The sequence below is a fragment of the Dendrobates tinctorius genome, unplaced genomic scaffold, assembly GCF_039654945.1.
Source record: "Dendrobates tinctorius isolate UK_male_01 unplaced genomic scaffold, ASM3965494v1 ptg000475l, whole genome shotgun sequence".
Taxonomy (NCBI): domain Eukaryota; kingdom Metazoa; phylum Chordata; class Amphibia; order Anura; family Dendrobatidae; genus Dendrobates; species Dendrobates tinctorius.
In genome coordinates, this window is record NW_027362137.1 from 1,741,895 (window position 1) to 1,761,619 (window position 19,725).

The 19,725-nt window shown below is 59.7% G+C and overlaps 2 protein-coding genes across 7 annotated transcripts in view; one reads left to right on the forward strand and one right to left on the reverse strand.

Moving 5' to 3' along the window:
- Positions 1-12,434, reverse strand: part of NDUFV3 (NADH:ubiquinone oxidoreductase subunit V3) — a 71,473-nt gene extending 59,039 nt beyond the window's left edge. The window contains exon 1 of one of the 6 annotated variants that reach the window (XM_073564702.1): positions 12,311-12,434. In XM_073564702.1, the coding sequence (XP_073420803.1) occupies positions 12,311-12,346 (36 nt within the window). In that variant the 5' untranslated portion in view covers positions 12,347-12,434. Of the gene's footprint in view, positions 1-1,266; positions 1,407-12,310 lie in introns of those variants that run through there. The other 5 variants (XM_073564698.1, XM_073564700.1, XM_073564703.1 and 2 more) reach the window with 5 other exon arrangements.
- Positions 12,435-12,472: 38 nt separating this feature from the next.
- WDR4 (WDR4 tRNA N7-guanosine methyltransferase non-catalytic subunit) overlaps positions 12,473-19,725 on the forward strand; it is a 71,252-nt gene continuing 63,999 nt past the window's right edge. The window contains exon 1 of the mRNA XM_073564704.1: positions 12,473-12,645. Within this exon, the coding sequence (XP_073420805.1) occupies positions 12,585-12,645 (61 nt within the window). The 5' untranslated portion in view covers positions 12,473-12,584. The remainder of the gene's footprint in view (positions 12,646-19,725) is intronic.

Consider the following 19,725-nt stretch of genomic DNA (forward strand, 5'->3'; position numbering starts at 1 on the left):
CTAGGGGAGGGGGCAGGTTACACGCTAGGGGAGGGGGCAGGTTACACGCTAGGGGAGGGGGCAGGTTACACGCTAGGGGAGGGGGCAGGTTACACGCTAGGGGAGGGGGCAGGTTACACGCTAGGGGAGGGGGCAGGTTACACGCTAGGGGAGGGGGCAGGTTACACACTGGGGGAGGGGGCAGGTTACACACTGGGGGAGGGGGCAGGTTACACACTGGGGGAGGGGGGCAGGTTACACACTGGGGGAGGGGGGCAGGTTACACACTGGGGGAGGGGGGCAGGTTACACACTAGGGGTGGGGGCAGGTTACACACTAGGGGGGGCAGGTTACACACTGGAGGAGGGGGGCAGGTTACACACTGGAGGAGGGTGGCAGGTTACACACTGGAAGAGGAGGCAGGTTACACACTGGAGGAGGGGGGCAGGTTACACACTGGAGGAGGGGGGCAGGTTACACACTGGAGGAGGGGGGCAGGTTACACACTGGAGGAGGGGGGCAGGTTACACACTGGGGGAGGGGGCAGGTTACACACTGGGGGAGGGGGCAGGTCACACACTGGGGGAGGGGGCAGGTCACACACTGGGGGAGGGGGCAGGTCACACACTGGGGGAGGGGGGCAGGTTACACACTGGAGGAGGGGGCAGGTTACACACTGGAAGAGGGGGCAGGTTACACACTAGGGGAGGGGGCAGGTTACACACTGGAAGAGTGGGCAGGTTACACACTGGGGGAGGGGGGCAGGTTACACACTGGGGGAGGGGGCAGGTCACACACTGGGGGAGGGGGCAGGTCACACACTGGGGGAGGGGGCAGGTCACACACTGGGGGAGGGGGCAGGTCACACACTGGGGGAGGGAGCAGGTTACACACTGGGGGAGGAGGCAGGTTACACGCTAGGGGAGGGGGCAGGTCACACGCTGGGGGAGGGGGCAGGTCACACGCTGGGGGAGGGGGCAGGTCACACACTGGGGGAGGGGGCAGGTCACACACTGGGGGAGGGGGCAGGTCACACACTGGGGGAGGGGGCAGGTCACACACTGGGGGAGGGGACAGGTCACACACTGGGGGAGGGGGCAGGTCACACACTGGGGGAGGGGGCAGGTCACACACTGGGGGAGGGGGCAGGTCACACACTGGCGGAGGGGGCAGGTTACACACTGGCGGAGAGGGCAGGTTACACACTGGAGGAGGGGGGCAGGTTACACACTGGGGGAGGGGCAGGTTACACTGGAAGGTCAGCCGCTTTAAGGAGCCGTCCTCTACCTGCAGTCTCCGCACAGATATCAGCGCGGTCGCCATTCTCTCCACACGGTCACAGGACAGGAGAGGTCACACTCTTCTCACTCCGCCCACCACATCCTGGAGGAGGGGGGCAGGCTACACACTGGAGGAGGGGGCAGGCTACACACTGGAAGAGGGGGGCAGGTTACACACTGGAAGAGGGGGCAGGTTACACACTGGAGGAGGGGGGCAGGTCACACACTGGGGGAGGGGGCAGGTCACACACTGGGGGAGGGGGGCAGGTTACACACTGGAGGAGGGTGGCAGGTTACACACTGGAAGAGGAGGCAGGTTACACACTGGAAGAGGAGGCAGGTTACACACTGGAGGAGGGGGGCAGGTTACACACTGGAGGAGGGGGGCAGGTTACACACTGGAGGAGGGGGGCAGGTTACACACTGGAGGAGGGGGGCAGGTTACACACTGGAGGAGGGGGGCAGGTTACACACTGGGGGAGGGGGCAGGTTACACACTAGGGGAGGGGGCAGGTTACACACTGGGGGAGGGGGCAGGTCACACACTGGGGGAGGGGGCAGGTCACACACTGGGGGAGGGGGCAGGTCACACACTGGGGAAGGGGGGCAGGTTACACACTGGAGGAGGGGGCAGGTTACACACTGGAAGAGGGGGCAGGTTACACACTAGGGGAGGGGGCAGGTTACACACTGGAAGAGTGGGCAGGTTACACACTGGGGGAGGGGGGCAGGTTACACACTGGGGGAGGGGGCAGGTCACACACTGGGGGAGGGGGCAGGTCACACACTGGGGGAGGGGGCAGGTACACACTGGAAGAGGGGGCAGGTTACACACTGGGGGAGGGGGCAGGTTACACGCTAGGGGAGGGGGCAGGTCACACGCTGGGGGAGGGGGCAGGTCACACGCTGGGGGAGGGGGCAGGTCACACGCTGGGGGAGGGGGCAGGTCACACACTGGGGGAGGGGGCAGGTCACACACTGGGGGAGGGGGCAGGTCACACACTGGGGGAGGGGGCAGGTCACACACTGGGGGAGGGGGCAGGTCACACACTGGGGGAGGGGGCAGGTCACACACTGGGGGAGGGGGCAGGTCACACACTGGGGGAGGGGGCAGGTCACACACTGGGGGAGGGGGCAGGTCACACACTGGCGGAGGGGGCAGGTTACACACTGGCGGAGAGGGCAGGTTACACACTGGAGGAGGGGGGCAGGTCACACACTGGGGGAGGGGGCAGGTCACACACTGGGGGAGGGGGCAGGTCACACACTGGGGGAGGGGGCAGGTCACACACTGGAGGAGGGGGCAGGTCACACACTGGGGGAGGGGGCAGGTCACACACTGGGGGAGGGGGCAGGTCACACACTGGGGGAGGGGGCAGGTCACACACTGGGGGAGGGGGCAGGTCACACACTGGGGGAGGGGGCAGGTCACACACTGGGGGAGGGGGCAGGTCACACACTGGGGGAGGGAGCAGGTTACACACTGGGGGAGGAGGCAGGTTACACGCTAGGGGAGGGGGCAGGTCACACGCTGGGGGAGGGGGCAGGTCACACGCTGGGGGAGGGGGCAGGTCACACGCTGGGGGAGGGGGCAGGTCACACACTGGGGGAGGGGGCAGGTCACACACTGGGGGAGGGGGCAGGTCACACACTGGGGGAGGGGGCAGGTCACACACTGGGGGAGGGGGCAGGTCACACACTGGGGGAGGGGGCAGGTCACACACTGGGGGAGGGGGCAGGTCACACACTGGGGGAGGGGGCAGGTCACACACTGGCGGAGGGGGCAGGTTACACTCTGGCGGAGAGGGCAGGTTACACACTGGAGGAGGGGGGCAGGTTACACACTGGGGGAGGGGCAGGTTACACTGGAAGGTCAGCCGCTTTAAGGAGCCGTCCTCTACCTGCAGTCTCCGCACAGATATCAGCGCGGTCGCCATTCTCTCCACATGGTCACAGGACAGGAGAGGTCACACTCTTCTCACTCCGCCCACCACATCCTGGAGGAGGGGGGCAGGCTACACACTGGAGGAGGGGGCAGGCTACACACTGGAGGAGGGGGGCAGGTTACACACTGGAAGAGGGGGCAGGTTACACACTGGAGGAGGGGGGCAGGTCACACACTGGGGGAGGGGGCAGGTTACACACTGGAAGAGGGGGCAGGTTACATACTGGAAGAGGGGGCAGGTCACACGCTAGGGGAGGGGGCAGGTCACACGCTAGGGGAGGGGGCAGGTCACACACTGGGGGAGGGGGCAGGTCACACACTGGGGGAGGGTGCAGGTTACACACTGGGGGAGGGTGCAGGTTACACACTGGGGGAGGGGCAGGTTACACACTGGGGGAGGGGGCAGGTTACACACTGGGGGAGGGGGCAGGCTACACACTGGAGGAGGGGCAGGTTACACACTGGGGGAGGGGGCAGGCTACACACTGGAGGAGGGGCAGGTTACACACTGGGGGAGGGGGCAGGCTACACACTAGGGGAGGGGGCAGGTTACACACTGGCGGAGGGGGCAGGTTACACACTGGCGGAGGGGGCAGGTTACACACTGGCGGAGGGGGCAGGTTACACACTGGAGGAGGGGCAGGTTACACACTGGAGGAGGGGCAGGTTACACACTGGGGGAGGGGGCAGGCTACACACTGGAGGAGGGGCAGGTTACACACTGGGGGAGGGGGCAGGCTACACACTAGGGGAGGGGGCAGGTTACACACTGGCGGAGGGGGCAGGTTACACACTGGCGGAGGGGGCAGGTTACACACTGGCGGAGGGGGCAGGTTACACACTGGGGGAGGGGGCAGGTTACACACTAGGGGAGGGGGCAGGTCACACACTAGGGGAGGGGGCAGGTCACACACTGGCGGAGGGGGCAGGTCACACACTGGGGGAGGGGGCAGGTTACACACTGGAGGAGGGGCAGGTTACACACTGGGGGAGGGGGCAGGTTACACACTGGGGGAGGGGGCAGGCTACACACTGGAGGAGGGGCAGGTTACACACTGGGGGAGGGGCAGGTTACACACTGGAGGAGGGGGCAGGCTACACACTAGGGGAGGGGGCAGGCTACACACTGGGGGAGGGGCAGGTTACACACTGGAGGAGGGGGGCAGGCTACACACTGGAGGAGGGGCAGGTTACACACTGGAGGAGGGGGGCAGGCTACACACTGGAGGAGGGGCAGGTTACACACTGGGGGAGGGGGCAGGCTACACACTGGAGGAGGGGCAGGTTACACACTGGAGGAGGGGGGCAGGATACACACTGGAGGAGGGGCAGGTTACACACTGGAGGAGGGGCAGGTTACACACTGGAGGAGGGGCAGGTTACACACTGGAGGAGGGGCAGGTTACACACTGGAGGAGGGGGGCAGGTTACACACTGGAGGAGGGGGGCAGGTTACACACTGGAGGAGGGGGGCAGGTTACACACTGGAGGAGGGGGGCAGGTTACACACTGGAGGAGGGGCAGGCTACACACTGGAGGAGGGGGGCAGGTTACACACTGGAGGAGGGGGGCAGGTTACACACTGGAGGAGGGGGGCAGGTTACACACTGGGGGAGGGGGCAGGTTACACACTAGGGGAGGGGGCAGGTTACACACTGGGGGAGGGGGCAGGTTACACACTGGGGAGGGGGCAGGTCACACACTGGGGGAGGGGGCAGGTCACACACTGGGGGAGGGGGGCAGGTTACACACTGGAGGAGGGGGCAGGTTACACACTGGAAGAGGGGGCAGGTTACACACTAGGGGAGGGGGCAGGTTACACACTGGAAGAGTGGGCAGGTTACACACTGGGGGAGGGGGGCAGGTTACACACTGGGGGAGGGGGCAGGTCACACACTGGGGGAGGGGGCAGGTCACACACTGGGGGAGGGGGCAGGTCACACACTGGGGGAGGGGGCAGGTACACACTGGAAGAGGGGGCAGGTTACACACTGGGGGAGGGGGCAGGTTACACGCTAGGGGAGGGGGCAGGTCACACGCTGGGGGAGGGGGCAGGTCACACGCTGGGGGAGGGGGCAGGTCACACACTGGGGGAGGGGGCAGGTCACACACTGGGGGAGGGGGCAGGTCACACACTGGGGGAGGGGGCAGGTCACACACTGGGGGAGGGGGCAGGTCACACACTGGGGGAGGGGGCAGGTCACACACTGGGGGAGGGGGCAGGTCACACACTGGGGGAGGGGGCAGGTCACACACTGGGGGAGGGGGCAGGTCACACACTGGGGGAGGGGGCAGGTCACACACTGGCGGAGGGGGCAGGTTACACACTGGCGGAGAGGGCAGGTTACACACTGGAGGAGGGGGGCAGGTTACACACTGGGGGAGGGGCAGGTTACACTGGAAGGTCAGCCGCTTTAAGGAGCCGTCCTCTACCTGCAGACTCCGCACAGATATCAGCGCGGTCGCCATTCTCTCCACACGGTCACAGGACAGGAGAGGTCACACTCTTCTCACTCCGCCAACCACATCCTGGAGGAGGGGGGCAGGCTACACACTGGAGGAGGGGGCAGGCTACACACTGGAGGAGGGGGCAGGCTACACACTGGAGGAGGGGGCAGGCTACACACTGGAGGAGAGGGGCAGGTTACACACTGGAAGAGGGGGCAGGTTACATACTGGAAGAGGGGGCAGGTCACACGCTAGGGGAGGGGGCAGGTCACACGCTAGGGGAGGGGGCAGGTCACACACTGGGGGAGGGGGCAGGTCACACACTGGGGGAGGGTGCAGGTTACACACTGGGGGAGGGTGCAGGTTACACACTGGGGGAGGGGCAGGTTACACACTGGGGGAGTGGGCAGGTTACACACTGGCGGAGGGGGCAGGTTACACACTAGGGGAGGGGGCAGGTCACACACTAGGGGAGGGGGCAGGTCACACACTAGGGGAGGGGGCAGGTCACACACTGGCGGAGGGGGCAGGTCACACACTGGCGGAGGGGGCAGGTTACACACTGGGGGAGGGGGCAGGTTACACACTGGAGGAGGGGCAGGTTACACACTGGGGGAGGGGGCAGGTTACACACTGGGGGAGGGGGCAGGTTACACACTGGGGGAGGGGGCAGGCTACACACTGGAGGAGGGGCAGGTTACACACTGGGGGAGGGGGCAGGCTACACACTGGAGGAGGGGCAGGTTACACACTGGGGGAGGGGGCAGGCTACACACTAGGGGAGGGGGCAGGTTACACACTGGCGGAGGGGGCAGGTTACACACTGGCGGAGGGGGCAGGTTACACACTGGCGGAGGGGGCAGGTTACACACTGGCGGAGGGGGCAGGTTACACACTGGCGGAGGGGGCAGGTTACACACTGGGGGAGGGGGCAGGTCACACACTGGCGGAGGGGGCAGGTTACACACTGGGGGAGGGGGCAGGTTACACACTGGAGGAGGGGCAGGTTACACACTGGGGGAGGGGGCAGGTTACACACTGGGGGAGGGGGCAGGCTACACACTGGAGGAGGGGCAGGTTACACACTGGGGGAGGGGCAGGTTACACACTGGAGGAGGGGGCAGGCTACACACTAGGGAAGGGGGCAGGCTACACACTGGGGGAGGGGCAGGTTACACACTGGAGGAGGGGGGCAGGCTACACACTGGAGGAGGGGCAGGTTACACACTGGAGGAGGGGGGCAGGCTACACACTGGAGGAGGGGCAGGTTACACACTGGGGGAGGGGGCAGGCTACACACTGGAGGAGGGGCAGGTTACACACTGGAGGAGGGGGGCAGGCTACACACTGGAGGAGAGGGGCAGGTTACACACTGGAGGAGAGGGGCAGGTTACACACTGGAGGAGGGGGGCAGGTTACACACTGGAGGAGGGGCAGGTTACACACTGGGGGAGGGGCAGGCTACACACTGGAGGAGGGGCAGGTTACACACTGGAGGAGGGGCAGGTTACACACTGGAGGAGGGGCAGGCTACACACTGGAGGAGGGGCAGGTTACACACTGGAGGAGGGGCAGGCTACACACTGGAGGAGGGGCAGGTTACACACTGGAGGAGGGGCAGGTTACACACTGGAGGAGGGGCAGGTTACACACTGGAGGAGGGGCAGGTTACACACTGGAGGAGGGGGGCAGGCTACACACTGGGGGAGGGGGGCAGGTTACACACTGGAGGAGGGGCAGGTTACACACTGGAGGAGGGGCAGGTTACACACTGGAGGAGGGGCAGGCTACACACTGGAGGAGGGGCAGGCTACACACTGGAGGAGGGGCAGGTTACACACTGGAGGAGGGGCAGGTTACACACTGGAGGAGGGGCAGGTTACACACTGGAGGAGGGGCAGGTTACACACTGGAGGAGGGGGGCAGGTTACACACTGGAGGAGGGGGGCAGGTTACACACTGGAGGAGGGGGGCAGGTTACACACTGGAGGAGGGGGGCAGGTTACACACTGGAGGAGGGGGGCAGGTTACACACTGGGGGAGGGGGCAGGTTACACACTAGGGGAGGGGGCAGGTTACACACTGGGGGAGGGGGCAGGTTACACACTGGGGAGGGGGCAGGTCACACACTGGGGGAGGGGGCAGGTCACACACTGGGGGAGGGGGGCAGGTTACACACTGGAGGAGGGGGCAGGTTACACACTGGAAGAGGGGGCAGGTTACACACTAGGGGAGGGGGCAGGTTACACACTGGAAGAGTGGGCAGGTTACACACTGGGGGAGGGGGGCAGGTTACACACTGGGGGAGGGGGCAGGTCACACACTGGGGGAGGGGGCAGGTCACACACTGGGGGAGGGGGCAGGTCACACACTGGGGGAGGGGGCAGGTCACACACTGGGGGAGGGGGCAGGTACACACTGGAAGAGGGGGCAGGTTACACACTGGGGGAGGGGGCAGGTTACACGCTAGGGGAGGGGACAGGTCACACGCTGGGGGACGGGGCAGGTCACACGCTGGGGGAGGGGGCAGGTCACACACTGGGGGAGGGGGCAGGTCACACACTGGGGGAGGGGGCAGGTCACACACTGGGGGAGGGGGCAGGTTACACACTGGGGGAGGGGGCAGGTCACACACTGGGGGAGGGGGCAGGTCACACACTGGGGGAGGGGGCAGGTCACACACTGGGGGAGGGGGCAGGTCACACACTGGGGGAGGGGGCAGGTCACACACTGGCGGAGGGGGCAGGTTACACACTGGCGGAGAGGGCAGGTTACACACTGGAGGAGGGGGGCAGGTTACACACTGGGGGAGGGGCAGGTTACACTGGAAGGTCAGCCGCTTTAAGGAGCCGTCCTCTACCTGCAGTCTCCGCACAGATATCAGCGCGGTCGCCATTCTCTCCACACGGTCACAGGACAGGAGAGGTCACACTCTTCTCACTCCGCCCACCACATCCTGGAGGAGGGGGGCAGGCTACACACTGGAGGAGGGGGCAGGCTACACACTGGAGGAGGGGGCAGGCTACACACTGGAGGAGGGGGCAGGCTACACACTGGAGGAGAGGGGCAGGTTACACACTGGAAGAGGGGGCAGGTTACATACTGGAAGAGGGGGCAGGTCACACGCTAGGGGAGGGGGCAGGTCACACGCTAGGGGAGGGGGCAGGTCACACACTGGGGGAGGGGGCAGGTCACACACTGGGGGAGGGGGCAGGTTACACACTGGGGGAGGGTGCAGGTTACACACTGGGGGAGGGGCAGGTTACACACTGGGGGAGGGGGCAGGTTACACACTGGCGGAGGGGGCAGGTTACACACTAGGGGAGGGGGCAGGTCACACACTAGGGGAGGGGGCAGGTCACACACTAGGGGAGGGGGCAGGTCACACACTGGCGGAGGGGGCAGGTCACACACTGGCGGAGGGGGCAGGTTACACACTGGGGGAGGGGGCAGGTTACACACTGGAGGAGGGGCAGGCTACACACTGGGGGAGGGGGCAGGTTACACACTGGGGGAGGGGGCAGGCTACACACTGGAGGAGGGGCAGGTTACACACTGGGGGAGGGGGCAGGCTACACACTGGAGGAGGGGCAGGTTACACACTGGGGGAGGGGGCAGGCTACACACTAGGGGAGGGGGCAGGTTACACACTGGCGGAGGGGGCAGGTTACACACTGGCGGAGGGGGCAGGTTACACACTGGCGGAGGGGGCAGGTTACACACTGGGGGAGGGGGCAGGTTACACACTAGGGGAGGGGGCAGGTCACACACTGGCGGAGGGGGCAGGTTACACACTGGGGGAGGGGGCAGGTTACACACTGGAGGAGGGGCAGGTTACACACTGGGGGAGGGGGCAGGTTACACACTGGGGGAGGGGGCAGGCTACACACTGGAGGAGGGGCAGGTTACACACTGGGGGAGGGGCAGGTTACACACTGGAGGAGGGGGCAGGCTACACACTAGGGGAGGGGGCAGGCTACACACTGGGGGAGGGGCAGGTTACACACTGGAGGAGGGGGGCAGGCTACACACTGGAGGAGGGGCAGGTTACACACTGGAGGAGGGGGGCAGGCTACACACTGGAGGAGGGGCAGGTTACACACTGGGGGAGGGGGCAGGCTACACACTGGAGGAGGGGCAGGTTACACACTGGAGGAGGGGGGCAGGCTACACACTGGAGGAGAGGGGCAGGTTACACACTGGAGGAGAGGGGCAGGTTACACACTGGAGGAGGGGGGCAGGTTACACACTGGAGGAGGGGGGCAGGTTACACACTGGAGGAGGGGCAGGTTACACACTGGGGGAGGGGCAGGCTACACACTGGGGGAGGGGCAGGTTACACACTGGAGGAGGGGCAGGCTACACACTGGAGGAGGGGCAGGTTACACACTGGAGGAGGGGCAGGCTACACACTGGAGGAGGGGCAGGTTACACACTGGAGGAGGGGCAGGTTACACACTGGAGGAGGGGCAGGTTACACACTGGAGGAGGGGGGCAGGCTACACACTGGGGGAGGGGGGCAGGTTACACACTGGAGGAGGGGCAGGTTACACACTGGAGGAGGGGCAGGTTACACACTGGAGGAGGGGCAGGCTACACACTGGAGGAGGGGCAGGTTACACACTGGAGGAGGGGCAGGTTACACACTGGAGGAGGGGCAGGTTACACACTGGAGGAGGGGCAGGTTACACACTGGGGGAGGGGGGCAGGCTACACACTGGGGGAGGGGGGCAGGTTACACACTGGAGGAGGGGCAGGTTACACACTGGAGGAGGGGCAGGTTACACACTGGCGGAGGGGGCAGGTTACACACTGGGGGAGGGGCAGGTTACACACTGGGGGAGGGGGCAGGTTACACACTGGCGGAGGGGGCAGGTTACACACTAGGGGAGGGGGCAGGTCACACACTAGGGGAGGGGGCAGGTCACACTAGGGGAGGGGGCAGGTCACACACTGGCGGAGGGGGCAGGTCACACACTGGCGGAGGGGGCAGGTTACACACTGGGGGAGGGGGCAGGTTACACACTGGGGGAGGGGGCAGGTTACACACTGGAGGAGGGGCAGGTTACACACTGGGGGAGGGGGCAGGTTACACACTGGGGGAGGGGGCAGGCTACACACTGGAGGAGGGGCAGGTTACACACTGGGGGAGGGGGCAGGCTACACACTGGAGGAGGGGCAGGTTACACACTGGGGGAGGGGGCAGGCTACACACTAGGGGAGGGGGCAGGTTACACACTGGCGGAGGGGGCAGGTTACACACTGGCGGAGGGGGCAGGTTACACACTGGCGGAGGGGGCAGGTTACACACTGGGGGAGGGGGCAGGTTACACACTGGGGGAGGGGGCAGGTTACACACTAGGGGAGGGGGCAGGTCACACACTGGCGGAGGGGGCAGGTTACACACTGGGGGAGGGGGCAGGTTACACACTGGAGGAGGGGCAGGTTACACACTGGGGGAGGGGGCAGGTTACACACTGGGGGAGGGGGCAGGCTACACACTGGAGGAGGGGCAGGTTACACACTGGGGGAGGGGCAGGTTACACACTGGAGGAGGGGGCAGGCTACACACTAGGGGAGGGGGCAGGCTACACACTGGGGGAGGGGCAGGTTACACACTGGAGGAGGGGGGCAGGCTACACACTGGAGGAGGGGCAGGTTACACACTGGAGGAGGGGGGCAGGCTACACACTGGAGGAGGGGCAGGTTACACACTGGGGGAGGGGGCAGGCTACACACTGGAGGAGGGGCAGGTTACACACTGGAGGAGGGGGGCAGGCTACACACTGGAGGAGAGGGGCAGGTTACACACTGGAGGAGAGGGGCAGGTTACACACTGGAGGAGGGGGGCAGGTTACACACTGGAGGAGGGGCAGGTTACACACTGGGGGAGGGGCAGGCTACACACTGGAGGAGGGGCAGGTTACACACTGGAGGAGGGGCAGGTTACACACTGGAGGAGGGGCAGGCTACACACTGGAGGAGGGGGGCAGGTTACACACTGGAGGAGGGGCAGGCTACACACTGGAGGAGGGGCAGGCTACACACTGGAGGAGGGGCAGGTTACACACTGGAGGAGGGGGGCAGGTTACACACTGGAGGAGGGGCAGGCTACACACTGGAGGAGGGGCAGGCTACACACTGGAGGAGGGGCAGGTTACACACTGGGGGAGGGGGGCAGGTTACACACTGGGGGAGGGGGGCAGGTTACACACTGGCGGAGGGGGGCAGGTTACACACTGGGGGAGGGGGGCAGGTTACACACTGGGGGAGGGGCAGGTTACACACTAGGGGAGGGGGCAGGTTACACACTGGGGGAGGGGGGCAGGTTACACACTGGCGGAGGGGGCAGGCTACACACTGGAGGAGGGGCAGGTTACACACTGGGGGAGGGGGGCAGGTTACACACTGGAGGAGGGGGCAGGTTACACACTGGGGGAGGGGGGCAGGTTACACACTGGCGGAGGGGGCAGGCTACACACTGGCGGAGGGGGCAGGTTACACACTGGGGGAGGAGGGCAGGTTACACACTGGGGGAGGGGCAGGCTACACACTGGGGGAGGGGCAGGTTACACACTGGGGGAGGGGGGCAGGTTACACACTGGAGGAGGGGCAGGTCACACAGGAAGGTCAGCCGCTTTAAGGAGCCGTCCTCTACCTGCAGTCTCCGCACAGATCTCAGCGCGGTCGCCATTCTCTCCACACGGTCACAGGACAGGAGAGGTCACACTCCTCTCACTCCGCCCACCACATCCTTAGCTCCTCCCGCACAGCGGCGGCCATGTTCCCGGAGTCCTCCGCACAGCGGCGGCCATGTTCCCGGAGTCCTCCGCACAGCGGCGGCCATGTTCCCGGAGTCCTCCGCACAGCGGCGGCCATGTTCCCGGCGCCTCCTGATGATGTCATAAGTGCGAGACGCGTCTCTCACGTGTATGCACAGCGGCTCTGCTGCCGGAGGAGTCGCCCGGGCTCTAAAGATCAGCAGTGTGTGGGGTACGTGTCTGCGCCTCCTGCCCCCTCACCTCCGCTCTCGCAGACCCTAGAATGGTGGAGATGGAGGGACCTCCTGGATCAGCTGCTCCAACCCCCTGATCACAGCAGGAGTCACTTCCATCCCTGACAGCTGCCTGTCCGGCCTCTGTGACCACTGATGGGAAGAAGGAATCACTGTCACCATTACACACTGAACGGGAAACCACTGGGGAAACCTGACCTGGAGAAGGACTTGGGGATCCTAGTTAGGCCGGTTTCACATTTGCATTAAAGGGCGCAGTGTCGGTCTGCGCACGGCCGCTAAGCCCTGCCCCGCCTCTGCCGGTAGCTCCACCTCTGGGCGCATGACGCTGCATGCGTCCCTTCTCTTTATCACTGGGGACGCAGGCCGTGCGCAGTATGAGTTTGGCGGCGCCTGCGTCCTTTAACGCAAATGTGAAACCGGCCTTAATGATAAACTTACCTGCAGCAGCCAGTGCCAGGCAGCGGCTGCAAAGGCAAACAAAATCATGGGGCGCATTAAAATAGGTCTGGATACACATGATGAGAGCATTATACTGCCTCTGCACAAATCCCTAGTTACACCACACATGGAGGACTGTGTACAGTTTTGGGCACCGGCGCTCAGGAAGGATATAATGGAACTAGAGCGAGTACAAAGGAGGGCAACAAAATTAATAAAGGGGATGGGGGAACTACAATACCCAGAGAGATTAGCAAAATTAGGATTATTTAGTCTAGAAAAAAGACGACTGAGGGGCGATCTAATAACCATGTATAAGTATATAAGGGGACAATACAAATATCTCTCCGAGGATCTGTTTATACCAAGGTGACGGTCACAAGGGGGCATTCTCTGCGTCTGGAGGAGAAGGTATTTCCACCAACATAGAAGAGGATTCTTTACAGTTAGGGCAGTGAGAATCTGGAATTCCCTGCCTGAGGAGGTGGTGATGGCGAACTCAGTCGAGGGGTTCAAGAGAGGCCTGGATGTCTTCCTGGAGCGTAACGATATTGTATCTGACAGTGATTAGGTTCTTTAGAAAGACGGAGATCTGGGGTTTTATTCTGATGGAATATAGGCTGAACTGGTTGGACACAGGGCTTTTTCTGGTCTTGCTAATTATGTAATTATATGATACTTCCTTAGGCTCATCTCCGCCCCCTCCTCGGTCTCGCCTCCATTCTGTGTCTACTTCAGCTCTGGGCTTACCACTGTCCCCCTCACCTCAAAACTCAGGGGCATACCGCTGCTCCGTGAGGCATCTCCCTCCTTCTGGCCTCTTCTCTCGCCCCCTCCTCCTCTCCTCCATTCCGTGTCTACCTCACCTGTGAGCCTCCCCCATCCCCCTCCTCCTGGCCTCCGTCCTCGCCCCCTCCTCCTCTCTCTCCTCCTCTCTCTCCTCCATGCCCTGTCTACCTCAGCTCTGAACATCCCCCTCCTCCTGGCCTCCGGCCTCGCCCCCTCCTCCTCTCTCCTCCATGCCCTGTCTACCTCGGCTCTGAACATCCCCCTCCTTCTGGCCTCCGGCCTCACCCCCTCCTCGGTCTCGCCTCCATTCCGTGTCTACCTCGGCTCTGAGCCTCCCCCCTCCTCCTGGCCTCCTCTCTCGCCCCCCCTCCTCGGTCTCGCCTCCATTCCGTGTGTACCTTGGATCTGAGCATCCCCCATCCCCTTCCTCCTGGCCTCCGGCCTCGCCCCCTCCTCCTCTGTCTCTCCTCCAATCCGTGTCTACCTTGGCTCTAAGCCTTCCCCATCCCCCTCCTCCTGGCCTACGGCCTCGCCCCCTCCTACTCGGTCTCGCCTCCATTCCTTGTCTACCTTGGCTCTAAGCCTCCCCCATCCCCCTCCTCCTGGCCTCTGGGCTCGCCCCCTCCTCCTCGGTCTCATCTCCATTCTTTGTCTACCTCACCTCTGAGCCTCCCCCTGGCCTCCAGCCTCAACCCCTCCTCCTAGGTCTCACCTCCATTCCATGTCTATCTCACCTCTGAGCCTCCCCATCCCCCTCCTCCGGCCTCGCCCCCTCCTCCTTGGTCTCACCTCCATTCCGTGTCTACCTCACCTCTGAGCCTCCCCTACCTCCTGGCCTCTGGGCTCGCCCTGTTGTGAGTTCATTTTCCCTTCCGTCACTGAGGCCTGGTGAACTCCCTATTCTAGTGAAGGAAGGTAGTGAGCCTGATTATCAGGCACCTGGGACTAATGAAGACGATTGGCTGAGTGGAGTCTCTGACTGGATTTAAGGCAGCCTACGCCCTTTCTGCCCTGCGGGTGCTTTCTCTGTGGACTCTTGGACACCAGTCTGATTCCTGCTCTCCTAAAGCTAAGTTTTCTGTTTTGCCTTTTGCTTCTAAGATTGGTTTTTGTTTTTCTTGCTTTTTGGATTCTGCCACTCCCTGCTGGAGTGTGCAGTGTTCCGTGAGCTCTGTCTTCTGAAAGTACCTGAGTGCTGATTTAGTTTTTGAAGCTTAGTTGCTTCAGGGCCATTTTTATATCAGCTTGTTGGCTTTTGTCTCTGATAGGGTTTTGGCAGATTGCAGACAGCAGCCTTCCTATCCGTTCCTATCTAGGTAGTTTTGGCCCCGTCTTTGCTCAGCCTGTCTTTCTGTCTGTGTAAGTGTTTTCATCTTGCTTCATCGTCATTATATGTGGGGGGCTGCCTATTGCTTTGGGGTCTGCTCTGGGGCAGTTAGATTTCCCCTTTCCTTCTTTAGGCCTATGTATCTCTCCGGCTGTGATCGAGGGGTCTAGGTCATCGTAGGAACCCCCCACGGCTACTGCTAGTTGTGTTGATAAGTTTGGGGGTCTGCAATATGATAGTTGCCAAATTCTCTGGTTTTCAGGACTTAGCTAGCATCTCTGTTTTTGCCTCCTACGGTGACTCAATCATAACAGAATCACCCGCCCAAACCACAGATCCTGGGGTACTCAATAGCAGGAAAGAATTGTGTTTAAAAAAAAAAAAAAATGTATATTCTTTCCTCTATATCTCTGAGGCCGTAGGGGGAATTTTTTTCTCTCAATGGAGATTAAGCAATTGTCTGATCGTGTGGAGCAGCTCGCTGCGGAAGTGCGGGGAATTTCCGCCTATCTTGCTCATTCACATGCTGCTGAACCAAAGATCCCCACACCTGATGTATTTTTTGGGGATCGATCTAAATTTTTGAGTTTCAAAAATAATTGTACATTATTTTTTGCTTTGAAGCCTAACTCGTCAGGGAGCTCCGCGCAGCAGGTTAAAATTGTCATCTCTTTGCTGCGTGGCGATCCCCAGGATTGGGCGTTTTCTTTGAAACCAGATGATCCTATTCTGACTAATGTGAACGCATTTTTTCAAGCCTTGGGGTTGTTGTATGACGAACCTAATGCTATTGATCAGGCTGAAAAGACCCTGTTAGCATTGAACCAGGGTCGAGATTCTGCAGAGTTGTACTGTCAAAAGTTCTGAAAGTGGGCGGTCCTTACTACCTGGAATGATAGTTCCTTGGCTGTTCTCTTTCGGAAGGGTTTGTCAGAAGCCGTAAAAGATACTATGGTGGGATTTCCTGTTCCCTCTGGTCTGGACGATTCTATGTCTTCAGCCATTCAGGTTGATCGGCATTTACGTGAACGCAGGATTACACGAGAGGTGTTGCCACCGGTTGAACAGACGTCTGAACCTATGCAATGTGATAGAGTTTTGTCTAAGGCGCAACGTCAGGAATTCAGAAGGCGTAATAAGCTGTGTTTTTTCTGTGGAGATGCCTCACATGTTATTTCTGTTTGTCCTAAACATGAGAAACGCTTTGCACACACGTTTTCTGTTGGTGGGGTTCAGCCTTAGTTTCTTTTGGCGATTACTCTGATCTGTTCCCTGTCCACATTTTCAGCCAAGGCTTTTGAGGATTCGGGAGCAGCGCTAAACCTAATGGACTTGGATTTTGCTAAACGTTGTGGATTTCCGTTGACACCTCTGCAGACGCCTATCCCTTTGAGGGGGATTGATGCTACCCCTCTGGCTAAAAATAAACCTCAGTTTTGGACCCAGTTGGTCATGCGGGTCGCCCCAGACCACCAAGAAAATTGCAGATTTTTGGTGTTGCATGGTCTGCATGATGCCGTTGTTCTGCGGTTTCCCTGGTTGCAGATTCATAATCCAGTTTTGGATTGGAAGTCTGTGTCTGTGGTGAGTTGGGGTTGCCGGTGTACCTTTAGTGAGGCTCCGGTTTTTTCCACCTCTCCTCAGTCGCATGAGGTTCCTGACTATTTGGCGGACTACTATGATGTATTTAGTGAGAATGAGTCTGCGTCCTTGCCTCCTCATAGGAGTTATGACTGTGCAATTGAACTAAACCCGGGGTGTAAATTTCCCAAGGGTCGGCTCTTCAATTTATCTGTACCCGAGCACGAGGCTATGCGGTCCTATATTAAGGAGGCGTTGGAGAAGGGTCATATTAGACCATCCTCTTCACCCTTAGGTGCCGTTTTTTTTTTTTGTGGCCAAGAAGGATGGTTCTTTAAGGCCTTGTATTGATTATCGTGCCCTCAATAAAATTACTATTAAATATCAGTATCCGTTACCCCTAATTTCGGATCTATTCTCTAGAGTCAGAGGTGCTTGCTGGTTTACCAAGCTTGACCTCAGGGGGCGTATAATCTTATCCACATTAAGCAGGGGGATGAATGGAAGACGGCGTTTAATACTCCGGAGGGACATTTTGAGTACCTGGTGATGCCTTTTGGGCTCACTAATGCCCCTTCTGTCTTCCAGTGCTTCATGAACGATATTTTCCGAGACTTTGTGGATAAATTTTTGATTATCTATCTGGATGATATTTTGATCTTCTCCAAGGATTGGGATTCTCATGTGGAACATGTTCGGACTGTGTTCCGGATCTTGAGAGAGAATTCTCTGTATGTCAAAGGATCAAAATGCCTTTTTGGAGTACAGAGAATTTCTTTTTTGGGATTTATTTTGTCTCCGTCAACTATTGAAATGGACCCGGCCAAGGTACAGGCCATTTATGATTGGGTTCAGCCCACTTCTTTGAAGGCCCTCCAGAAGTTTTTGGGTTTTGCTAATTTTTATCGGAAATTTATAGCAAAATTTTCTAGTATTGCCAAACCATTGACTGACCTGACCAGGAAGGGTGCGGATGTGTTGAATTGGTCTCCGGAGGCGGTTGCTTCCTTTCAGGAGCTGAAGCGTAGATTTACCTCCGCCCCGGTTCTGCGGCAACCTGATGTCTCACTCCCGTTCCAGGTAGAGGTGGATGCTTCTGAGATTGGTGCAGGGGCGGTGTTGTCCCAAAAGGATCCGGTAACATCTAAAATGAATCCCTGTGCTTTCTTTTCCCGTAAGTTCTCTTCATCTGAACGTAACTATGATGTGGGGAATCGGGAACTGTTGGCCATGAAATGGGCATTTGAGGAGTGGAGACATTGGTTGGAGGGAGCCAAACATCAAGTTGTGGTCCTCACTGACCACAAAAATTTGATTTACCTAGAGTCGGCTAAACGCTTGAACCCTAGACAGGCTAGGTGGGCCTTGTTTTTTACACGTTTTGATTTTGTGGTCTTTCCTTCCTGGAACTAAGAATGTCAAGGCAGACGCCCTCTCTAGGAGTTTCTTTGCTGATTCTCCTGTGGTGACCAAGCCTGCCACCATCTTAGGCGAAGGGGTAGTTCTTTCTGCCATCTCGCCCGATTTGAGACTTGCTCTGCAAGAGTTCCAGGAGGACAAACCTGAGCGTTGCCCCAGTGGAAAGTTGTATGTTCCTGACCAGTGGAAGAAGAGAGTGATGTCTGAAGTTCATTGCTCTGCATTGGCTGGTCATCCAGGTATTTTTTGGTACTAGAGATCTGGTGAGTCGCTCTTTTTGGTGGCCCACCTTGTCTCCTGATGTCAGGAATTTTGTGCAGTCCTGTGGGACTTGCTCCCGGTCTATATCTTGTTCTCGCTCTAGTGGGTTGTTGATGCCTTTGCCGGTCCCCAGGAGGCCATGGACCCATATTTCAATGGATTTCATCTCTGATATGCCGATCTCTCAAAGATTGACTGTTATTTTGGTGATTTGTGATAGGTTCTCTAAGATGGTTCATCTTGTACCACTCCCTAAGTTGCCATTTTCCTCTGAGTTGTTGCCTCTGTTTTTGCAACAGGTGGTTCGCTTGCATGGGATTCCTGAGAACATTGTATCTGACAGAGGAGTTCAATTTGTGTCTAAATTTTGGAGGACGTTCTGTTCCAAGTTGGGAATTCAGTTGTCCTTCTCCTCTGCTTTTCACCCTCAGACCAATGGGCAGACAGAGAACAAACCAGACCTTGGAGTCGTATTTGAGATGTTTTATTTCCGCTGATCAGGATGATTGGGTTTCATTTTTGCCCTTGGCCGAATTTGCTTTAAATAATAGAGCTAGTTCTGCCACTTTGATGTCACCTTTTTTTTGTAACTTTGGTTTTCACCCTCGATTTTCTTCAGGGCAGGTGGAGCCTTCTGCCTGCCCAGGTGTTGACACTGTGGTGGAGAGAATGCACCAGATCTGGGACCAAGTGGTGGATAAGTTATCTCTCTCCCAGGAAAAGGCCCAGCAGTTTTCCAATCGACATAGGACCATTGGTCCCCAGTTTAAGATTGGTGATATGGTGTGGTTATCATCAAAAAATATTGCTATGAAGGTGGCTTCTCCTAAGTTTAAGCCTAGATTTATTGGACCTTACAAGATTGTGGAGATTATTAATCCGGTCTCTTTTCGTTTGGCTCTTCCTGTCACATTTAAGATCCATAATGTGTTCCATAAGTCCTTGTTGAAGAGGTTTGTTGAGCCAGTTGTGCCTGAGGTGGCACCTCCGGACCCTGTATTGGTTGAAGGTAACTTGGAATATGAGGTAGAGAAAATTCTGGATTCCCGTCTGGCTAGACGGAGACTCCAGTATTTGGTTAAGTGGAAGGGTTATGGTCAGGAGGATAATTCCTGGGTCTCTGCCTCTGATATTCATGCCAAAAGATTGGTGCATGCCTTTCATCGGGCTCACCCTGATCGCCCTGGTGGCGTGGTTGAGGGTTCGGTGACCCCTCCTCAAGGGGGGGTTACTGTTGTGA